This window comes from Pleuronectes platessa, chromosome 16 (assembly GCF_947347685.1).
Source record: "Pleuronectes platessa chromosome 16, fPlePla1.1, whole genome shotgun sequence".
NCBI lineage: Eukaryota > Metazoa > Chordata > Actinopteri > Pleuronectiformes > Pleuronectidae > Pleuronectes > Pleuronectes platessa.
This window is the reverse complement of record NC_070641.1, coordinates 21062584-21081226: the sequence shown is the minus strand read 5'-3', so window position 1 is coordinate 21081226 and position 18643 is coordinate 21062584. Positions and strand designations below refer to the sequence as shown.

The 18643-nt window shown below is 43.9% G+C and overlaps 3 protein-coding genes across 3 annotated transcripts; all 3 read left to right on the top strand.

Annotated features, from left to right (window-relative positions):
• Nucleotides 1–480: 480 nt before the first annotated feature.
• On the top strand, nucleotides 481–8937 carry LOC128459258 (nuclear body protein SP140-like protein). The gene is made up of 16 exons (XM_053444382.1): nucleotides 481–821; nucleotides 1274–1448; nucleotides 3136–3336; nucleotides 3613–3732; nucleotides 3886–4019; nucleotides 4119–4175; nucleotides 4278–4317; nucleotides 4535–4678; nucleotides 4756–4863; nucleotides 5007–5143; nucleotides 5311–5379; nucleotides 5541–5671; nucleotides 7704–7812; nucleotides 7897–7971; nucleotides 8113–8256; nucleotides 8338–8937. Exons 1-16 carry the CDS (start codon nucleotides 675–677, stop codon nucleotides 8434–8436), a joined length of 1890 nt encoding a protein of 629 aa, XP_053300357.1. The 5' UTR covers nucleotides 481–674; the 3' UTR covers nucleotides 8437–8937.
• A 661-nt stretch (nucleotides 8938–9598) lies between these two features.
• Nucleotides 9599–14790, top strand: LOC128459239 (nuclear body protein SP140-like protein). Its single transcript, XM_053444357.1, has 16 exons — nucleotides 9599–9922; nucleotides 10243–10417; nucleotides 11001–11237; nucleotides 11426–11545; nucleotides 11685–11818; nucleotides 11906–11962; nucleotides 12065–12104; nucleotides 12303–12455; nucleotides 12533–12640; nucleotides 12802–12938; nucleotides 13106–13174; nucleotides 13336–13463; nucleotides 13876–13987; nucleotides 14072–14146; nucleotides 14257–14400; nucleotides 14482–14790. Exons 1-16 carry the CDS (start codon nucleotides 9779–9781, stop codon nucleotides 14578–14580), a joined length of 1932 nt encoding a protein of 643 aa, XP_053300332.1. The 5' UTR covers nucleotides 9599–9778; the 3' UTR covers nucleotides 14581–14790.
• Nucleotides 14791–15497: 707 nt separating this feature from the next.
• On the top strand, nucleotides 15498–18445 carry si:ch1073-357b18.4 (uncharacterized protein LOC797129 homolog). The gene is made up of 4 exons (XM_053444229.1): nucleotides 15498–15699; nucleotides 15810–15878; nucleotides 16343–16635; nucleotides 17045–18445. Exons 1-4 carry the CDS (start codon nucleotides 15498–15500, stop codon nucleotides 17903–17905), a joined length of 1425 nt encoding a protein of 474 aa, XP_053300204.1. The 3' UTR covers nucleotides 17906–18445.
• Nucleotides 18446–18643: the final 198 nt, after the last annotated feature.

The window sequence follows — 18643 nt, the reverse complement described above, 5'->3', positions numbered from 1 at the left end:
AATATTTTATATTTGTATGCTCCCTCATCACCTCTGCATTATACAGAAGGTAATTGGACATTCCTCTCTGCGTTCTCAGAACTTCTTTTTACTTTCTGCTCCAAATGCCCAAACAGAAACTGGAAAAGGGGATTTAGCTTATCTTGCACATTCAGGACTGAAAGTTCAGCTAATGAACGTCTTTAGAACCAGGATGAAGGAGCTGGATGTGGATGTTTGTGGCTGTGTAGCCTGAATCTTGGAACGTGGATGTGATTCTTTGGTTCTTCACATCCTGCTTTGTGCTGTTTCTTATCAGTAGCTGTGTTTCTCTCTAGGCTGACTGTCTTGTCCTGTGTCCACTGAAAAATAACCTCAATGGAACCTTCCTGGTTGAATAAAGTTCAATAAACTTTGCTACACAAATAAACTTCCCTTTGATACAAGCCTCTGAAGTTTGCTGTGCAGTTGGGCCCCCTGGCGCCCTGGAGAGGAACTGCGGCTTCACAAAAACATTTCAAAGTAGTTTCACTTTCCAAACGTCCCTGGAAGGAGGAAGGGGGAAACCATTTGTAAGATATATACAAAAATATACACCGGACTCAATCTCCACACCTGGAATCCCCACAGACTGTTGACCTGTCAGATCCTCTGTCTCACATCTGGCTGCACATCTGGACTCGTTGAGTCCCTCTATGATGGACCCGCTGGACTTCCTGAAGCCGGAGGTTCTGCTGCGCTTCTTCCACTGTAACAAAACAGTGATGTCCTGCATGGAGAACCCGCACACGTTCCTTTGCCAACTGCGGGACCACGACCTGATCCCGGAGGACAGGTACACGGTGAGAGAGGCTGTGCGCGCGGACACACACACACACACACACACACACACACACACACACACACACACACACGCACACACACACACACACACACACACACACACACACACACACACACACACACACACAATCCTCATACGGGTCCTTTTTGGATGAAACGCGCGCCCACATGTGAGGCGGGAAATAGTATATAATACAGAAGATAAATAAGAATAAAATCCAATTAAAGATGTTTGTTTTATTTATCGTATGCACTTTTAGAATTTGTGATTGATTTCCAGTCATTGGGTCACATGACTTTGAAGCCATTGAAAAGATTGCAATTTGTTGTTTTTTTCAAGTATTTATTCTGTATGAAATATGAACTGATGGACTATACGGACTAAATGTAATCATGATTGAATTATATAATGGTGTGTGTTTTTGTGTGTGTGTGTTGTATGTGTGTGTAGAGAGTGAGTGGCATGAAGAAAAAAGAAAACCTGAGGAAAGCCCTGTATGACGTGCTGGACTGGTTGGAGCGGGAGCGATCCCAGCACATCAACCTGTTCTGGAGATATGTTTTTGAAGACCCCATCCTGAAGGTCTACCCAACCCTGATACGGCTGCGTAACAGCCTCATGGACGGTCAGTCGCCCTTCGTGGGATTCATGGTCTTCGTTAGTGTGTTAAAGGGGACATATTATGCCCATTTCACCACAGTTGATATGGCCCCTTGGGGTCTGAATGAAATGTCTGTAACATTTTTTGGTCAAAATACCACAAGGATCATTTAAAACAGCACCCTTATTACCCTGTCTAAAACAGCCTTCCTCAGATTGACCTGTTTTGAGTGACACACACAGGGGACACACAGGCTGGAGATTTGTCACAGATCGATAATGATCAATGATGAAAATGAGACATACCCTGCAGACGTGGGGAGCCCTAAGCCGGTGAGACGTGTCCGGCTCTCAGGTGTGTGAAGTCAGCGGGAGCATCACCAGCCTCGCAGTGAGCCGCCCGGGTACAGCCGGGATCAAACCCGCCACCGAGCAGCCGTCTGCCGCTGCTGCCGACGCCGGCCGGCCGGCAAGCTGGGCACTGATTGCTATAAGGCTAACGCCACCTAGCTTACATGTCACCGTCAATTACCGAAACAAAACAACAGCTTTTCTAGTTGAAGACACTCACTGTGACACGAGACACGCACCGTAAAGGCTCCCCTGTCCGTGGGGAGATCAGTCAGGCGGCTGCTGCTAACCGTAAACAAACACCGACAGGTCCACCAGAAGCGAGCCGCTGACATGGAGCCAGCAGCCCCACAACATCACCTAGCAAGCCCGAGCTGAGGAGGGGGCTTTGGCATGTGACTTACCCCGACCGCAGGCTCTGCTTCTCGGCCAGATCTCTGCTGCTTTCCGGGTGGGCTGCCACACGCAATACTGCTGTAAAAACCTGCACAAGCAGCCATTCCAGAAAATGCTGCAACTTTAAACACAAACTAACAGCAAGCTAGCGTTAGCTCCCTGCTGCTAACCGTAAACAAACACCGACAGGTCCACCAGAAGCGAGCCGCAGACATGGGGCCAGCATCCCGACGACATCACCCAGCGAGCCCGAGCTGAGGAGGGGGCTTGGGCTCGTGACTTACCCCGACCGCAGGCTCTGCTTCTCGGCCAGATCTCCGCCTCTCACCCCACTCACCGGCTGGTTAGCGTCCCCCCTCGACTAGCTTCCCTGCTAACACCCGCCGCCTCGAGCTGAGGAGGGTGCTGTGGCTCGTAACGTAACCCGGTCTCCTCCTCCACCAGATCTCCGCCTCCGGGGGGGGGGGGGGGGGGGGGGCTATGTCATGTAGACCGACTGTGACGTCAATTCTGGTTGTATTCCCATTCAACGCGCTCTATGGTATAGTTTCTTACATAGAGGAACCACAACAAATCGCGGGAGTTGTTTTTTTCCAGAGTTTTTGGGGACGGTAGACATGCCAGATACCCACATTTATGTGTAGAAGCACTACAAAAGTGGATTTTTCATAATATGTCCCCTTTAATTGATAGTGATTCTGTCCACTGTGTTTATCTAATCACATCCCACCTCATTAACTGTTTCAACACTGGCTCTTTGTTTATTTTAGAATTGATTTTAATAATTCATTGATTAGTTTCTAGTCTTTTCATGGTGTCTTCTATAATCATAAAGGCCTTTCAAAATTAATTTATCGAGAGAAGAGATGAGATAATTCCTTCTCAGACACCTTCAAAAAAGTAGTTTCTTTGTTTTGTTTTGAACCTTGTTTTTATTACTCATCCGACCTTTCATGTAATTGCAGGATCTTTCGAGAAGACAGAGACAGACGAAAGGAAAAGGAAGGAGCTCTATGAAGTTGAGGAGGAAGAGGAGGAGCAGGGGAGCTCAGTGAAAAAGAAGAGGAAGCTGTTAAGGGGGAGCATGTGCGAGGATGATGATGAGGAGCAGCCTGGTCCTTCCTCTCAGCTGCCTCCACGTCGGAGGAAAAAGTCAGAGAAAGTCAGTAAGTCACCTTTCATGTAGCCTCACTTAGAGCACCTGGAAGATTGACTGCTGTAAAGTTCACTCTAGACCTCCTGCAATAACATGTGAGTTTTCTCATCTTAAATTTCTCCTACATTACTTTCCTACGGTGAGTTTGTACAAGCATGCAGATTCAACAAAGGCTTCTATATCCAGAAAAGTGTATGAAATTACATGATGAACCCTGAACAGCAAGTTAACACAAATCTGTTTGAACAAGGAAATCTTAACTAAACATTGTGTTAAAATTTCCCAGATTCTCATATGAAGAAAGGAAAGAAAAGGCACATTTTGACTTTGCCACTTAATAAGACTCAGCTTCCTGTGACATGTGGATCCAAGAAGGGGATGCTGAGCAGGGAGCGCCTGGCGAAAGGTCAGAGGTTCAAAAGGAATAATTGTTTCACTACTTGAATTAAAAATGGAGGAAAAGTTGATGGAGGACATGATTTAATTTACCGAATGAGATTTTAGATATAACTGATATGATTGTGAGGATGAGACATTTCCTTTCCTCTGTGTGTTTCAGGGGAGAAGTGCATCATGTTCCAGAAACAGTGGTTTACTCCCATTGAATATGAGAAGTTTGCAGGGAAGGGAAGCTCAAAGAACTGGAAGTCCAGCATTAAGTGTATGGGTTCCCCCCTGGCAAGACTTATAAAGGTTTGTTGAAATGAAATTCTTATTCTATGATATACACAAATCACTTCACAGGTTATTTGTGGTAAAGATTGTTTTCTTTATTTTTCTCTTTCTCTTCAGGACGGGCACCTGAAATCAGCAGCATTCAAAAGACGCCATAAAACGGATTCTAGACGGGTGAAAACATCTTGAATCGAAAAATGACTAAAGTTAGACTCAGTATCATCTTGTTATCATTTGTTCTTATCTGGGCTATTTCTTCCTATTTCTCCCCTGCAGTCCAACAGATCCCTGTTTCCATCTGATGGTGCAATCACAGGTTTGTTTGTGCTAAACACTGATTATTGAAAAACTTGGTATTTTTAGATACTTAAGCATCTGGTTATCCCAGGTAAAAGATTAAATTATCATTTTGTTAGAATAGGCAGTGTATTTTTACCTGGGCATGAATTATTACTGGATTCCATGTATTTTAGAAAAAACTGATTTGTACATGAAAAGGTGAAATACCCTCAGTTCGCTTCGTCCTTTTTTAGTGTCTGAGGAAGAAGAAGAGGATGACGATGATAGTGATGATGATGATGATGATGATGATGGAAATGAAAATGAGGAGGATGATCTGGACAACCAGGAGGACGGGGTTCCTTATAGCAACAAAGAGAATTCTACGGACGTCACAGGTGCTTGTTTATATGAAGACACATTTATGCTGAAAAGAGTTCAAGTTTCTCAAACTCTCAGCATGTGTCCGTTGCAGATGAAGATGAAGCGACTGAGAACCAGACGGAGACAGAAGTGGGCAAAGTCTTCAAAGTGACATGTGGAGGTGAAGCTGGGACTTTACACCAAAAACGATTTGCATCAGGTAACGTTCACCATTGAATGTATATAAGTTGACGTATATAAGTTGTCGTATCTTTGTTTTTTGCAATACTGTGACAAGTGTAACGCTGTGAACTAAACCGACCAAACCAAAACGTCCCATCCGATCTTCTCTTTCTTCGCCAGGGACTCGTGGAAAGTGTATTCGAACAGAGAGGAGCTGGTTGACCCCAATAGAGTTTTTAATTGAGGCATCAAGTCAACAGAGCGGCTGGAAGAGAGACATCTTGTGTGACGGAAAACCACTCTGTGCTCTCATAGAGGTATAGTGTGTGTGTGTGTGTGTATCTTGGGACAAGCAGTTTGGATTCATGGATGGATGATGGATGGATGGAGACAGGGAGGTAGTGAGAGAGCAACAGGAACTTTTAAGCTTGAAAGACCTGAACTATGAAACGAAGGAAGACGATGTTGATATGTCTTGTTTCAGGCGAAGGTCTTGAGGATCCACTACCTGCTGTGTGAGTGCAGTCTGTGCAGCCAAAATGAATCAGATCTGGTAAGTTTGTTCAACAATACATTTCTCCACCTTTCATACACCTAGACTCTGCAGGAAGAGCAATCAAACTTTTGTATTTCTGCGCTCCAGCGGAAGTAGAGTAAAATGTGGTTGTGCTGCATGTTAACAAACTTTCCGTCACGTGCTGTGTGTCCCGGCAGGAGAACCAGAAAAACGACGATGAGTGCTGTGTGTGTAAAGGAGGAGAAGCTGAACTGGTGGTGTGTGATTCTTGTCCTTGTTCCTTCCACCAGAAATGTCACCTCCCACATGTAGATGACAACCTTTTGGGGTAAGCTTTGACCAAAGTAGGTGCCGATCAAGAGATAAACATCCATTTGAAGTTTCTGTCTTTATGTAGCAGTGTTTAGTTTGTAATGCATATTTATTTATTCACATATACACTACCGTTCAAATGTTTGGGGTCACCCAGACAATTTCGCGTTTTCCATGAAAACTCACTTTTACTTTTCAAATGAGTTGCAAAACGAATAGAAAATATAGTCAAGACATTCACAAGATTAGAAATAATGTTTTTTATTTGAAATATTAATTTCGTTCTTCAAACTTTGCTTTCGTCAAAGAACGCTCCATTTGCAACAATTACAGTATTGCAGACCTTTGGCATTCTAGCTGTTAATTTGTTGAGGAAATCTGTAGAAATTTCACCCCACGCTTCCTGAAGCCCCTCCCACAAGTTGGATTGTCTTGATGGGCACTTCTTGCGTACCATACAGTCAAGCTGCTCCCACAACAGCTCAATGGGGTTGAGATCTGGTGACTGCGCAGGCCACTCCATTACAGACAGCATACCAGCTGCCTGCTTCTTCCCTAAATAGTTCTTGCATCATGTGGAGGTGTGCTTTGGGTCATTGTCCTGTTGTAGGAGGAGATTGGCTCAGATCAAGCGCTGTCCACAGGGTATGGCATGGCGTTGCAAAAAGGAGTGATAGCCTTCCTTATTTAAAATCCCTTTTACCTTGTACAAATCTCCCACTTTAGCAGCACCAGCCCCAGACCATCACATTACCTCCACCATGCTTGACAGATGGCGTCTGGACTCTTCCAGCATCTTTTCACTTGTTCTGCGTCTCACAAATGTTCTTCTGTTTGATCCAAACACCTCAAACTTTGATTCGTCTGTCCATAACACTTTTTTCCAATCTTCCTCTGTCCAATGTCTGTGTTCTTTTGTCCATATCAATATTTTATTTTTATTGGCCAGTCTCAGATATGGCTTTTTCTTTGCCACTCTGCCTAGAAGGCCAGCATCCCGGAGTCGCCTCTTCACTGTAGATGTTGACACTGGTGTTTTAAGGGTACCATTTAAAGAAGCTGCCAGTTGAGGACCTGTGAGGCGTCTATTTCTCAAACTAGAGACTCTAATATACTTGTCTTCTTGCTGACTTGTGCACCGGGGCCTCCCACTTCTCTTTCTACTCTGGTTAGTTCACACTAACCAGAGTTCACACTTTTCTAGGAAATTTTCAGTTTCTTTGCAATTTCTCGCATGGAATAGCTTCATTTCTAAGAAAAATAATAGACTGGCAAGTATCACATGAAAGCAGTTTTTCTGGCCATTTTGAGAGTATAATCAAACCCACAAATGTGATGCACCAGATACTCAACTAGCTCAAAGGAAGGCCAGTTTTATAGCTTCTCTCACCAGCTAAACAGTTTTCAGCTGTGCTAACATAATAGCACAAGGTTTTCAAGGGTTTTCTAATCATCCATTAGTCTTCTAAGGCGATTGTATAGCAATATAGCAAACACAATGTACCATTAGAACACTGGAGGGATAGTTGCAAGAAATGGGCCTCTATACACCTATTTAGATATTTCATTAAAACCAGACGTTTCCACCTAGAATTGTCATTTATCACATTAACAATGTATAAAGTGTATTTCTGATGAATTCATGTTATCTTCATTTAAAAAGACAGTGCTTTTCTTTGAAAAAAAAGGACATTTCTAAGTAACCCCAAACTTTTGAACGGTAGTGTACTTCATTTTATGCCATATTTATCCGTATTTTATGGGCCGATACACACGCTTGACGCTAAGTCCGTCTCAGCTGTCTTTCATAATGTTTATATACAGTCTGTGGTTCTTAGTGACCAACAGAAAGATTTCACAAAATTCAGAAAATTTCTTGAGTTTTACTGAATAATTTTTTTTGCGTCTTACAGCTCATTGAGCTTTATTTTCTATTTAGAGTCAAATGTTTTGATGTGGTGTGTGTGTGTGTGTGTGTGTGTGTTTGTGTGTGTGTGTGTGTGTGTGTGTGTGTGTGTGTTTGTGTGTGTGTGTGTGTGTGTGTACAGAGATGACAGGCCGTGGAAGTGTACGTTCTGTGTAACCACTCAGGGGCAGTCCGGTGTTAAGCTGAGAATGACAGAAGCCCTCACCCACCAGATCTCAGGACACATACTGGTGAGCTCACCGAGTGACTCTCTGTCCACGTCCATCTTCATCGCCTGTGTCTCTACCGTCACTCATATTGTTCTTCATCAACAGGAATGTCAGTATCTCATCCTGCGTCTGTTCAGTGCTGATGACCAACAAACCTTTGCTTCAGACCCACGCCTCTACGTAAGTAAGCTGTGTGATGTCATCCTGCATGAAAAAGTAGTGCCAATAACTGAGTTATTAACTGGTTTCTGTAGGAATCTGGTCTTACGTCTACACCTGACTGTGTTGAGCATTTCTTTCATTTCTTCTTGACATCCACAGTTGGAAAGTTACTCCAGGTTTGTCCCGACTCCGATGTGGCTCAGAAAAGTAGCAGAGAAACTCCAGGGGATTGAATATGGAATGGTTGGAGATTTTGTGTCTGACGTCAAACTCATATTCACCAACTGGGCCTCGTACAACTGGGTAAGAATCACGGAAGAACTCTTATCTAACATTGAGATGAATCAGTATTTTAGTGACCAGGACTGTTTTGTTCTGTTACAGGCTAACCCTGAACTCCTCGCCCTGGGGGACAGACTGCAGCAGTTATTTCACTCAGAGTTCAAAGTCGTGTTTAACATCGATGAACAGAGCGCTGACTGATGAGCAGGGTTACTTTTTCAAACTCGGTACTCAGTGGGAAAAAAGGCTTAAAAGTTACAGAGACGCTAGTTTACTTGGATTTTGTGACTTTTTTTTACAGTGTATTAATTAAAATAACTCAGGTGTCCAACTTTATTCAACTAAACCGGAGAAAGCATTTTGCAGTGTAGATTGTATTTTTTATCAGTGTAATTGAAGATTCAGTAAACCCACTGTTCAGGTTATGCCACTACTTGTGAAGAGTGGTTATTATGGGATACTTCTGACCATGTGACAACTCAATTCAGTACTTTTTTACCAGTTCACCTTCACTGTAATGACCAATGTTTAATATTCATGTTTTTTCCTTGTCTACAAAACTGCGTGACTTCTCCTAATATACTATAAATAAATGTATTTTAAAATGTATTTTCTCCAAAGCATTTGCATCATGCAAAATATCTGGATTTTCACGTCACTTTACATAATTAAAGCATTGACATGTTTTATATAAATATATAATATGTCTATTTATTTCATTTGTGCACATCTGATATGATTTAGACATGATTTATTCAAAATAACTAAATGTTCAGTAACAACAAACAGTACAGTATGTACTAAGTAGTATGTATCTACTATGTGTGTGTGTACTTTGTATATGTATGTATGTGTGTGAGTATTTTATATTTGTATGCTCCCTCATCACCTCTGCATTACACAGAAGGTAATTGGACATTTCTCTTTGTGTTCTCAGAACTTATTTTTAATTTCTGCTCCAAATGCCTGAACAGAAACTGGAAAAGGGCCTTTTGCTTATCTTGCACCTTCAGGACTGAAAGTTCAGCTAATGAACGTCTTTAGAACCAGGATGAAGGAGCTGGATGTGGATGTTTGTGGCTGCGTAGCCTGAATCTTGGAAAGTGGAGGTGATTCTTTGGTTCTTCACATCCTGCTTTGTGCATTTTCTTATCTTAGCTGTGTTTCTCTCTGGGCTGCCTGTCTTGTCCTGTGTCCACTGAAAAATAACCTCAATGGAACCTTCCTGGTTGAATGAAGTTTAATAAACTATGCTACACAAATAAACTTCCTTGTAATGAAAGCCTTTGAGGTGTGCTGTGCAGTGGGGCCCCCTGGCGCCCTGGACCGGAACTGCGACTTCACAAAACACATTTCAAAGTAGTTTCACTTTCCAAACGTCACTGGGAGGAGGAAGTGAGAAAACATTTGTGGGCAGATCGACAGGAAGAGACATGTTCCACCGGACTCAATCTCCACACCTGGATTCCCCACAGACTGTTGACCTGTCAGATCCTCTGTCTCACATCTGGCTGCACATCTGGACTCGTTGAGTCCCTCCGTGATGGATCCTCTGGACTTCCTGGAGCCGGAGGAGCTGCTGCGCTTCTTCCACTGTAACAAAACAGAGATATCCTGCATGGAGAACCCTCACACGTTCCTCCGCCAACTGCGGGACCACGACCTGATCCCGGAGGACACTTACAAGGTGAGAGAGGCTGCGCGCGCAGACATACACACACATACAGACTCACACGCACACACGTACACACACTCCTCACAACGGGTCACGATTGGATGAAACGCGCGCCCATGTTTGAGAGCGGGAAATATTATATAATACAGAAGATACATAATAATAAATCCAATTAAAGGGGAGGTTTGGTTTATTTGTCTATTGAAAAGATCAATCATTTATTGTGTATGAAATATGAACTGATGCATTTCAAAGACTATCATGATTGCATTATATAAAGGCGTGTGCTTGTGTTTGTGGGTTTGTTGTGTGTGTTGTATGTCTGTGTGTAGAAAGTGATTCGCAGGAGGAAAAAAGAAATCATGCAGGCAGCTCTGTATGACGTGCTGGACTGGGTGGAGCGGGAGCGATCCCAGCACATCCACTGGTTCTGGAGATGTGTTTTCAGAGACACCATCCTGAACGACTACCCAACCCTGCGACTGTTGCGTAACAGCCTCATGGACGGTCAGTCGCCCTTCATGGGTTTCATGGTCTTCATTAGCGTGTTAATTGATTGTGATTCTGTCCACTGTGTTTATCTGATCACATCCCACCTCATTTACTGTTTAAACACTAGTTTTAGGATTGATTTTAATAATTTATTGATTAGTTTCTAGTCTTTTCATGGTGTCTTCTATAAACATCATTTTTTCCGAAGGCATTTTCCTGACTTTACTTGAGGTGCCAGGTTATTATTGTGGTTTTTATGACCATGATTATTTATGTACCTCTATAAATTAACCAGTTGTTTTCTGCCGAAGAACTTTGTACTTTTTGCGGGAAAACGCTCTATAAATAAAATTAACATAGTAATTAGTAATTCTGCTTGTTTCCACATTAGCTTTAAATAATTTGCAACAATCTGAACAGTCATTATTGATTCAAACATAAATGCAAAGCAGAATTTAAGATGTTAGGAAGAGTTAAGTCCTTTCAACATTAATGTAATGAGAGAAAGAGATGAAATCATTCTTCTTGAAAAAGTAGTTTCTTTGTTTTACTGTGAACCTTGTTTTCATTACACATCCGACCTTTCATGTCATTGCAGGATCTTTCCAATTTGGCACGCAGCTGCCAGAGAAGGAGAATGAAGAGACAGATGAAAGGAAAAACAAGGAGCTCTCTGAAGTTGAGGAGGAAGAGGAGGAGCAGGTGAGCTCAGTGAAAAAGAAGAGGAAGCTGTTGAGGAGGACCATGTGCGAGGATGATGATGAGGAGCAGCAGCCCGGTCCTTCCTCTCAGCTTACTCCACGTCGGAGGAAAAAGACAGAGAAAGTATGTTTCTGTAAGTCACCTCTCATGTAGCCTCACTTAGAGCAACTGGAAGTTTGACTGCTGTAAAGTGCACTTTCAACAAAGACTTCCATCTTCAGAAAAGTGTGTGAAATGACCTGATGAACCCTGAGCAGCAAGTTAACACAAATCTGTTTGAACAAGGAAATCTTAACTTAAAGTTGTGTTCAAACTTCCCAGATTCTCCGATAAAGAAAGGAGAGAAAATGGACATTTGGACTTCGCCACTTTATAAGACTCAGCTTCCTGTGACCTGTGGATCCCAGGAGGGGATTCTGAGCAGGGAGCGCCTGGCGAAAGGTCAGAGGTTATAAAGGAATAATTGTTTCATTACTTGAATTAAAAATGGAGGAAAAGTAGATTGTGGACACGCTTGGGTTTTAGATATAACTGATATGATTGTGACGATGACAAATTTCATTTCCTCCGTGTGTTTCAGGGGAGAAGTGCATTATGTTCCAGAAACAGTGGTTTACTCCCAGTGAATTTGAGAAGTTTGCAGGGAAGGGAAGCTGTAGGAACTGGAAGTCCAGCATTAAGTGTATGGGTTCCCCCCTGGCAAGACTTATAAAGGTTTGTTGAAAAGCAATGCTTATTCCATAATATACACAAATCACTTCACATGCTATTTGTGGTAAAGATTGTTTTCTTTCTCTTCAGGACGGGCACCTGAAATCAGCAAACTTCAAAAGACGCCATAAAACGGATTCAAGTCAGGTGAAAACATCTTCAATAGAAAAATAGCTAAAGTCAGACTCAGTATCATCTTGTTATCATTTGTTCTTATCTGGGCTATTTCTTCCTTTTTCTCCCCTGCAGGCCAACAGATCCCTGTTTCCATCTGATGGTGCAACCACAGGTTTGTATTAGTGCTAAACACTGATTATTGAAAAACTTGGTATTTTTAGATACTTAAGCATCTGGTAATCCCAGGTAAAATGGCATGTTATAATAGGCAGTGTATTTTCCCTTGTCATTTTCATCCTTAAAATGTATTTATTTAAGAGAGAAAAACATGAAATGTGAAATACCCTCAAATTCGCTTTGTCCTTTTTAGTGTCTGAGGAAGACGAAGAAGATGATGATGATGATGATGATGATGATGATGATGAAAATGAGGATGAGGAGGATGAAAATGAGGAGGATGACCTGGAAAACCAAGAGGACCGGGTGCCTTATAGCAACAAAGAGAATTCTACGGACGTCACAGGTGCTTGTTTATATGAAGACACATTTATGATGAGAAGAGTTCAAGTTTCTCAAACTCTCAGCATGTGTCCGTTTCAGATGAAGATGAAGCGACTGAGAACCAGACGCAGCCAGAAGTGGGCAAAGTCTTCAAAGTGACATGTGGAGGTGAAGCTGGGACTTTACACCAAAAACGATTTGCATCAGGTAACGTTCACCATTGAATGTGGCGCTTGAGGAAAAGTCAGGTGATCGCAGAAGTTGTTGAATATTAGTTGTTGTATCTTTGTTTTCTGCAATAAGTGTAACGCTGTGAACTAAACCGACCAAACCAACACGGCCCATCCGATCTTCTCTTTCTCCACCAGGGACTCGTGGAAAGTGCATTCGAACAGAGAGGAGCTGGTTGACCCCCATAGAGTTTTTAAATGAGGCATCAAGTCAACAGAGCTGCTGGAAGAAAGACATTGTGTGTGAAGGAAAACCACTCTGTGCTCTCATAGAGGTATAGTGTGTGTTTGTGTGTGTATCTTGGGACAAGCAGTTTGGATTCATGGATGGATGATGGATGGATGGAGACAGGGAGGTAGTGAGAGAGCAACAGGAAGTTTTAAGCTTGAAACACCTGAACTATGAAACAAAGGAAGATGATGTAGATATGTCTTGTTTCAGGCAGAGGTCTTGAAGATCCACTCCCTGCTGTGTGAGTGCAGGCTGTGCAGCCAAAATGAATCAGATCTGGTAAGTTTGTTCAACCGTACATTTCTCCACTTTTTATTCACCTAGTCTCTGCAGGAGGAGCATTCATACTTTTTTATCTCTGCACTCCAGCGGAAGTAAAGAAAGATGTGGTTGTGTTGCGTGTTAACAAACTTTCCGTCACGTGCTGTGTGTCCCGGCAGGAGGACCAGAAGAACGACGATGAGTGCTGTGTGTGTAAAAGAGAGCGAGACCTGGTGATGTGTGATTCTTGCCCTTGTTCCTTCCACCAGAAATGTCACCTCCCACATGTAGATGACAACCTTTTGGGGTGAGCTTTGACCGAAGTAGGACTGATCCTAGGTCCGTCTCAGTAATGTCTCACCACATTTTAATGGCATCAATTAACTCATTAAAACTGGAAATACCGGAAAAAAGGAGAATTACCTAAAATGACAATTTTTGAGAAAGATTTGTTTGATGTGTACTTTTACTTTTTAGGTTGGTCCATGTCCCATCCATTAACAAGGAAGGGGGAGTTTATGTGTATATACAGTCTGTAGTTCTTAGTGAACAACAGAAAGATTACAACAAATTCAAAACATTTCTTGAGCTTTACTTAATAAATTTGCGTCTTTCAGCTTATTGGGCTTTATTTTCTATTAAGACTCATACATTTTGATGTGTGTGTGTGTGTGTGTGTGTGTGTGTGTGTGTGTGTGTGTGTGTGTGTGTGTGTACAGGGACAGCAGCCCGTGGATCTGTACGTTCTGTGTAACCACTCAGGAGTGGCGGTACGGTGATAAGGTGAAAATGACAGCAGCCCTCACCCACCAGATCTCAGGACACATACTGGTGAGCTCACTGAGCAACTCTCTGTCCACGTCCATCTTCATCGCCTGTGTCTCTACCGTCACTCATGCTGTTCTTCATCAACAGGAATGTCAGTATCTCATCCTGCGTCTGTTCAGTGCTGATGACCAACAAACATTTGCTTTAGACCCACGCCTCTACGTAAGTAAGCTGTGTGATGTCGTTTATTAACTGGCCTCTGGAAGAATCTGGTCTTACCTCTACACCTGACTGTGTTGAGCATTTCTTTCATTTCTTCTCGACATCCACAGTTGGAAAGTTACTCCACGAATGTCCAGAGTCCGATGTGGCTCAGAAAAATTACAGAGAAACTCCAGGAGAAAGAATACGGAACGGTTGGAGATTTTGTATCTGACGTCAAACTCATATTCACCAACTGGGCTTCGTACAACCAGGTAAGAATCACGGAAGAACTCTTATCTAACGTTAAGATGAATCAGTATTTTAGTGACCAGGACTGTTCTGTTCTGTTACAGGCTAACCCTGAACTCCTCGCCCTGGGGGACAAACTGCAGCAGTTATTTGACTCAGAGTTCAAAGTCGTGTTTAACATCGATGAACAGAGCGCTGACTGATGAGCAGGGTTATGTTTTCAAACTCGGTACTCAGTGGGAAAAAATACTTAAAAGTTACAGAAATGCAGTTTACTGATTTTTTTTTACAGTGTATTAATTAAAATAACTCAACTTTATCCAACTTAACTGGAGAAAGCATTTTGCAGTGTAGATTGTATTTTTTATCAGTGTAATTAAAGTTTCAGTAAACACACTGTTCAGGTTATACCACTACTTGTGAAGAATGGTTATTATGGGATACTTCTGACCATGTGTACTTTTTATCCTTTCAGCTTCACTGTAATATGACCAATGTTTTAATATTAATGTTACGTTTTAATTATTAAAGCTCTCACATGCTTTCATACAAATATATAATATGTCTGATTTCTTACATATTTATTTGTGCGCATCTGAATTGATGTAGACATGATTTATTCAATACAACTAAATGTTCGGTAACAACAAACAGTACTGTATGTACTAAGTAGTATGTATGTACTGAGTGTATGTGTGTACTTTGTATATGTATGTATGTGCGTGTGTGTTTTATATTTGTATGTACTTTATGTATGTATGTGCCGTGTGCGCGTTGACGTCACAGTTGCCGGTTGGCAGTAGCCTATCAGCCCGTGTAACTGCGCAGTCGCCCTGCGCATCCGTCAGCTGCGGTGAACAGCGCAGCCATTTCTCTGCTCCACATGAAAACACGCAGCGGACTCGGCTGGCGCGAGTCCATCACGCACGAGCCCACGCCGCCGTGCGGGACTCGATCCTCGTAGCGGCGCGTATCGCTGCCGAAATCGGCTTCGGCTGCCTGAGACCCGCGGCCTCCAAAACTTTCTCCACAGACCAACGCCTGCGCAGACGAAGCACGCGGCTCCTCACGCGCTGAGGCCCATGCCGGTGCTCGTGGGTCCGCGGCAGCAGCAGCAGTCATGGAGGGGAACCTGCAGGGAGGCCTCGCCACCACGCATGTGAAAACCGAGGCGCTGGATGAACAAACATCTGCGCCGGTGCCGAGCAGCCAGGAGCCGCCTGCCTGCGGAGGAGCAGCGGGGGGAGGAGCGGGAGGAGGAGAGGATCAGACTGCGGAGGAGCTGCAGCAGGCGGCCGCCTCCAAAGCCTCTGTGCTGCTGTGTGAGTGAGGAGCATCTGCATGGAGACGTGGCTCCACATGTCTGAATATCATGTGACAAATGTTAGGATCGAACATATATTAAAAGTGAGTGATGTTGTGTGATCATCAGATCCTCTGAGCACTGAGCGGTTCTTCACCACAGCAGGAGATGGTAAAACGTTCCTGAAGATAGCTCCAGGTAATAAAGCATCATTTCACCATAGTGGTGCATTAACCGAGTCACTAGGCTGTCACCGTTAGTACCTGTGTTTATCTTTATCTCATATTTTTTAACATCTCTAGTTTTGTATTTTAAGTTTGACTCTTGCACAGTTCTCACTTTTTTTTATTTTTAAATACACTTGCTTTGCTGCATCATACTTGTTTCAGGCTCTGTCAGTTCAACGCACAACTTTGTGTAGCTGCAGTAACTTATCTTTACAAAGTCTCAGTGGGACCTCGATGCCACAGATTCACTTCCTGATCACAAAGATGGCCGCTCCTGTGTCTGGGATAATTTGGCTTCATTTTCTGTGCAATAGGAGAAGGTGGAGAAGCACCATCTTAAACCAGTCGAGATATTAACGTGGTATTAATGTGTCCCTCTTCTCTGAGATGACTATTTAACCAGACTCAATGTTGTCCCCCCCCCCCCCCCCACAGCTTCAGTGATGCCTCCGGCTCCGTCGGACAAGACGCTTCCCTCGGGCTCAGACTTCTCCTCCAAAGCCGTCCTGTGTCTGATCGAGGCCATCGGGCGGCGCTGGGGCCTCTACGAGACCCGGGAACGCTCACAGCTCTTCCAGAGCGTCCAGGAGGAGATGGCCTCCAAGGGCCACGTGCTTCCTGTCGAGAAGATCCGTCGCAAGTGGAATAACCTCATCGTCACGTACAAGAGGGTTAAAGACCGCAGCCGGGAGACGGGACACGCAAAGACGTCCTGGGAGTTCTTTGATGTGAGTCTTACAGAAGAGAAAACTGGGGATGAGGGGCTTCAAACAACTGGATCAGGTTCATCTCTGACCAGGAGGAGTTGGATTAAACTTCTCTTACTCTTTACTTCTTCCTCTCCACTTTCTGATCTCATCTTCCCAAGTCCACACCCCTCATGTCTTTGAGCACTGCCTGATACATCTCACCTTGATAAACAGGTGTTGTCCAGTCCCAGTTTAGCAAAGTACCTCAGGACTGTCTCTGGTTTCCTCCAGATCACAGGTTAGAAGCTATTTTAGCACGACTAGGTAATTCCAACAGCAAGGATTGTGTCCTTAGCTAACTACTTTACCGGGTTTCATCTTAAGTTAGAAAAACTTTGCTCAACAAATGATTGATGTCCTCCTCTCCTTGTTTCTGTCTTGTCTCCAGCTGATGGACGCCACGCTCTGCGACACCGTCGGCTCTCAGATCAGCAACAACAAGAGACACAAAGGTGGCAGCGCGGCCTCTATGCTTCCCTGTCCTTTGGCAAAAATCGCCGCAAAACCACAACCCCCCACCGTCGTCCGGCCGAACGGGGACTTTGCTCTGCCTGGTGGTTTGGAGTCAGTGGGTCAGGGAGCCGCCACCAGTCAAATCATCGGCAGCACGGCCGCCATGACCTCGGTGGCTACAGCGACCATCAGCCCGGCGAATCCTCCGGAGGTCAAGCCCCTGATCGTCCTCAACGGTGACATCGTTACCACCACTATTCATCCCGCCACCATCGTGCCGTCTCCATCTTTTATCTCCTCGCCTCGTTTTACGGAATCGGCCTCGACGTCCCCCCCCCTCGGCTCGCCCGGTGGCACAGACCTCAACGCATCACACCACTCCAGCCGCAAAGCTCCCTGCTTCTCGCCAGGTGTCGTTCCTTTCCGTCTGAGTGCGGCGCCAGTGAGCAACAGTCAGAATGTCCTCGGCCTCTCGTCGTCTTTCTCCCCAATGGCCTCCTGCCTCACGTCCTCCGCCGCCACCTCGCTGTCTGCAACAAGCGAAGCACAGAAGCAGAAAGCACACGAGGAGCCGAGCAGCGTAGCTTTGCTCCAAGAGATCCTGAAGCGGCAGGAGGAGCAGGCGCACATGGACCGAGTGGCTCGCCGCAAGGTTGACGCCCGAGAGAAGAGGCGTGAGAGGAGGGAGGTGCGGATGGCGGAGTCCCTGGGGAGGATAGCCACGGCCCTGGAGCTGCTCTCCTCCAAACAGGACACAGTCATCGCGCTCCTGCAGCGACTGGCTGACAGGAAGTGATGTCAGGGGAAAGGCCAGAAAATAGAAGCTCTCTAAAAAAAATGGCCTCGAACTCGGACATGATGGACAAACAAGAATTGAAAAAGACAAACATATGAACTGAACACTTTTGTTAATTAAGTGAAATGTTACGTCGTAGTGACGTGTTTTGATTTTTAGTGCATTAACGTCAGGGCACTACATCCAATAAAAACATTCTCCACAAATACAGTTAAGATTAAGATTTAGGACCATTTATTACCATGTTTACCACATATTTCTTTAGAGAACATCAGACATTTAATGACAAAATGAGCTGTGGTAGAAGAAATTTAAATTTAAATCAGTGTATTCCTACTTTAAATGACCATATTCTTACTTGAAATCTCCATATCAATACTTTAAAGCACTTTATTCCTACTTTAACTCATTGTACTTTTACTTAAACTCAACCTTTTACTACTTTTAATCGTTGTTTGCCCACTGAAAATGACCTTATCCCATTTTAAGCACTGCCTTCCTACTTTAAATAAACATAATACTTTAAATCAACAGTTTAAATCACTGTGATCCTGTTTTGAACAAGTTTCAAAGGTAAAGGTTTAACTTTAATGCCAGTAACTATCTGGCAGCAAAGTTCACGGACCCTTCAGCTGGTGAAACTTTAACCAGTCACCTGACAGCTCTGACTCATAGATTCAGTTTCATTCTGCTGATGTGAAATCACTTCAGTGTGGAGCAGCAGGAGGAGCAGAGCTG

Bases quoted from the DNA above. Each gene is read 5' to 3' on its own strand.
- si:ch1073-357b18.4 (XM_053444229.1), top strand. From the start codon at position 15,498: ATGGAGGGGAACCTGCAGGGAGGCCTCGCCACCACGCATGTGAAAACC. The intron at 15,700-15,809 runs GTGAGTGAGGAG...TGTGATCATCAG, and splicing joins CAAAGCCTCTGTGCTGCTGT to ATCCTCTGAGCACTGAGCGG. The intron at 16,636-17,044 runs GTGAGTCTTACA...TCTTGTCTCCAG, and splicing joins CGTCCTGGGAGTTCTTTGAT to CTGATGGACGCCACGCTCTG.
- LOC128459239 (XM_053444357.1), top strand. From the start codon at position 9,779: ATGGATCCTCTGGACTTCCTGGAGCCGGAGGAGCTGCTGCGCTTCTTC. The intron at 10,418-11,000 runs GTCAGTCGCCCT...ATGTCATTGCAG, and splicing joins GCGTAACAGCCTCATGGACG to GATCTTTCCAATTTGGCACG. The intron at 13,988-14,071 runs GTGAGCTCACTG...CTTCATCAACAG, and splicing joins AGATCTCAGGACACATACTG to GAATGTCAGTATCTCATCCT.
- LOC128459258 (XM_053444382.1), top strand. From the start codon at position 675: ATGATGGACCCGCTGGACTTCCTGAAGCCGGAGGTTCTGCTGCGCTTC. The intron at 5,672-7,703 runs GTAAGCTTTGAC...GTGTGTGTACAG, and splicing joins GTAGATGACAACCTTTTGGG to AGATGACAGGCCGTGGAAGT. The intron at 8,257-8,337 runs GTAAGAATCACG...GTTCTGTTACAG, and splicing joins ACTGGGCCTCGTACAACTGG to GCTAACCCTGAACTCCTCGC.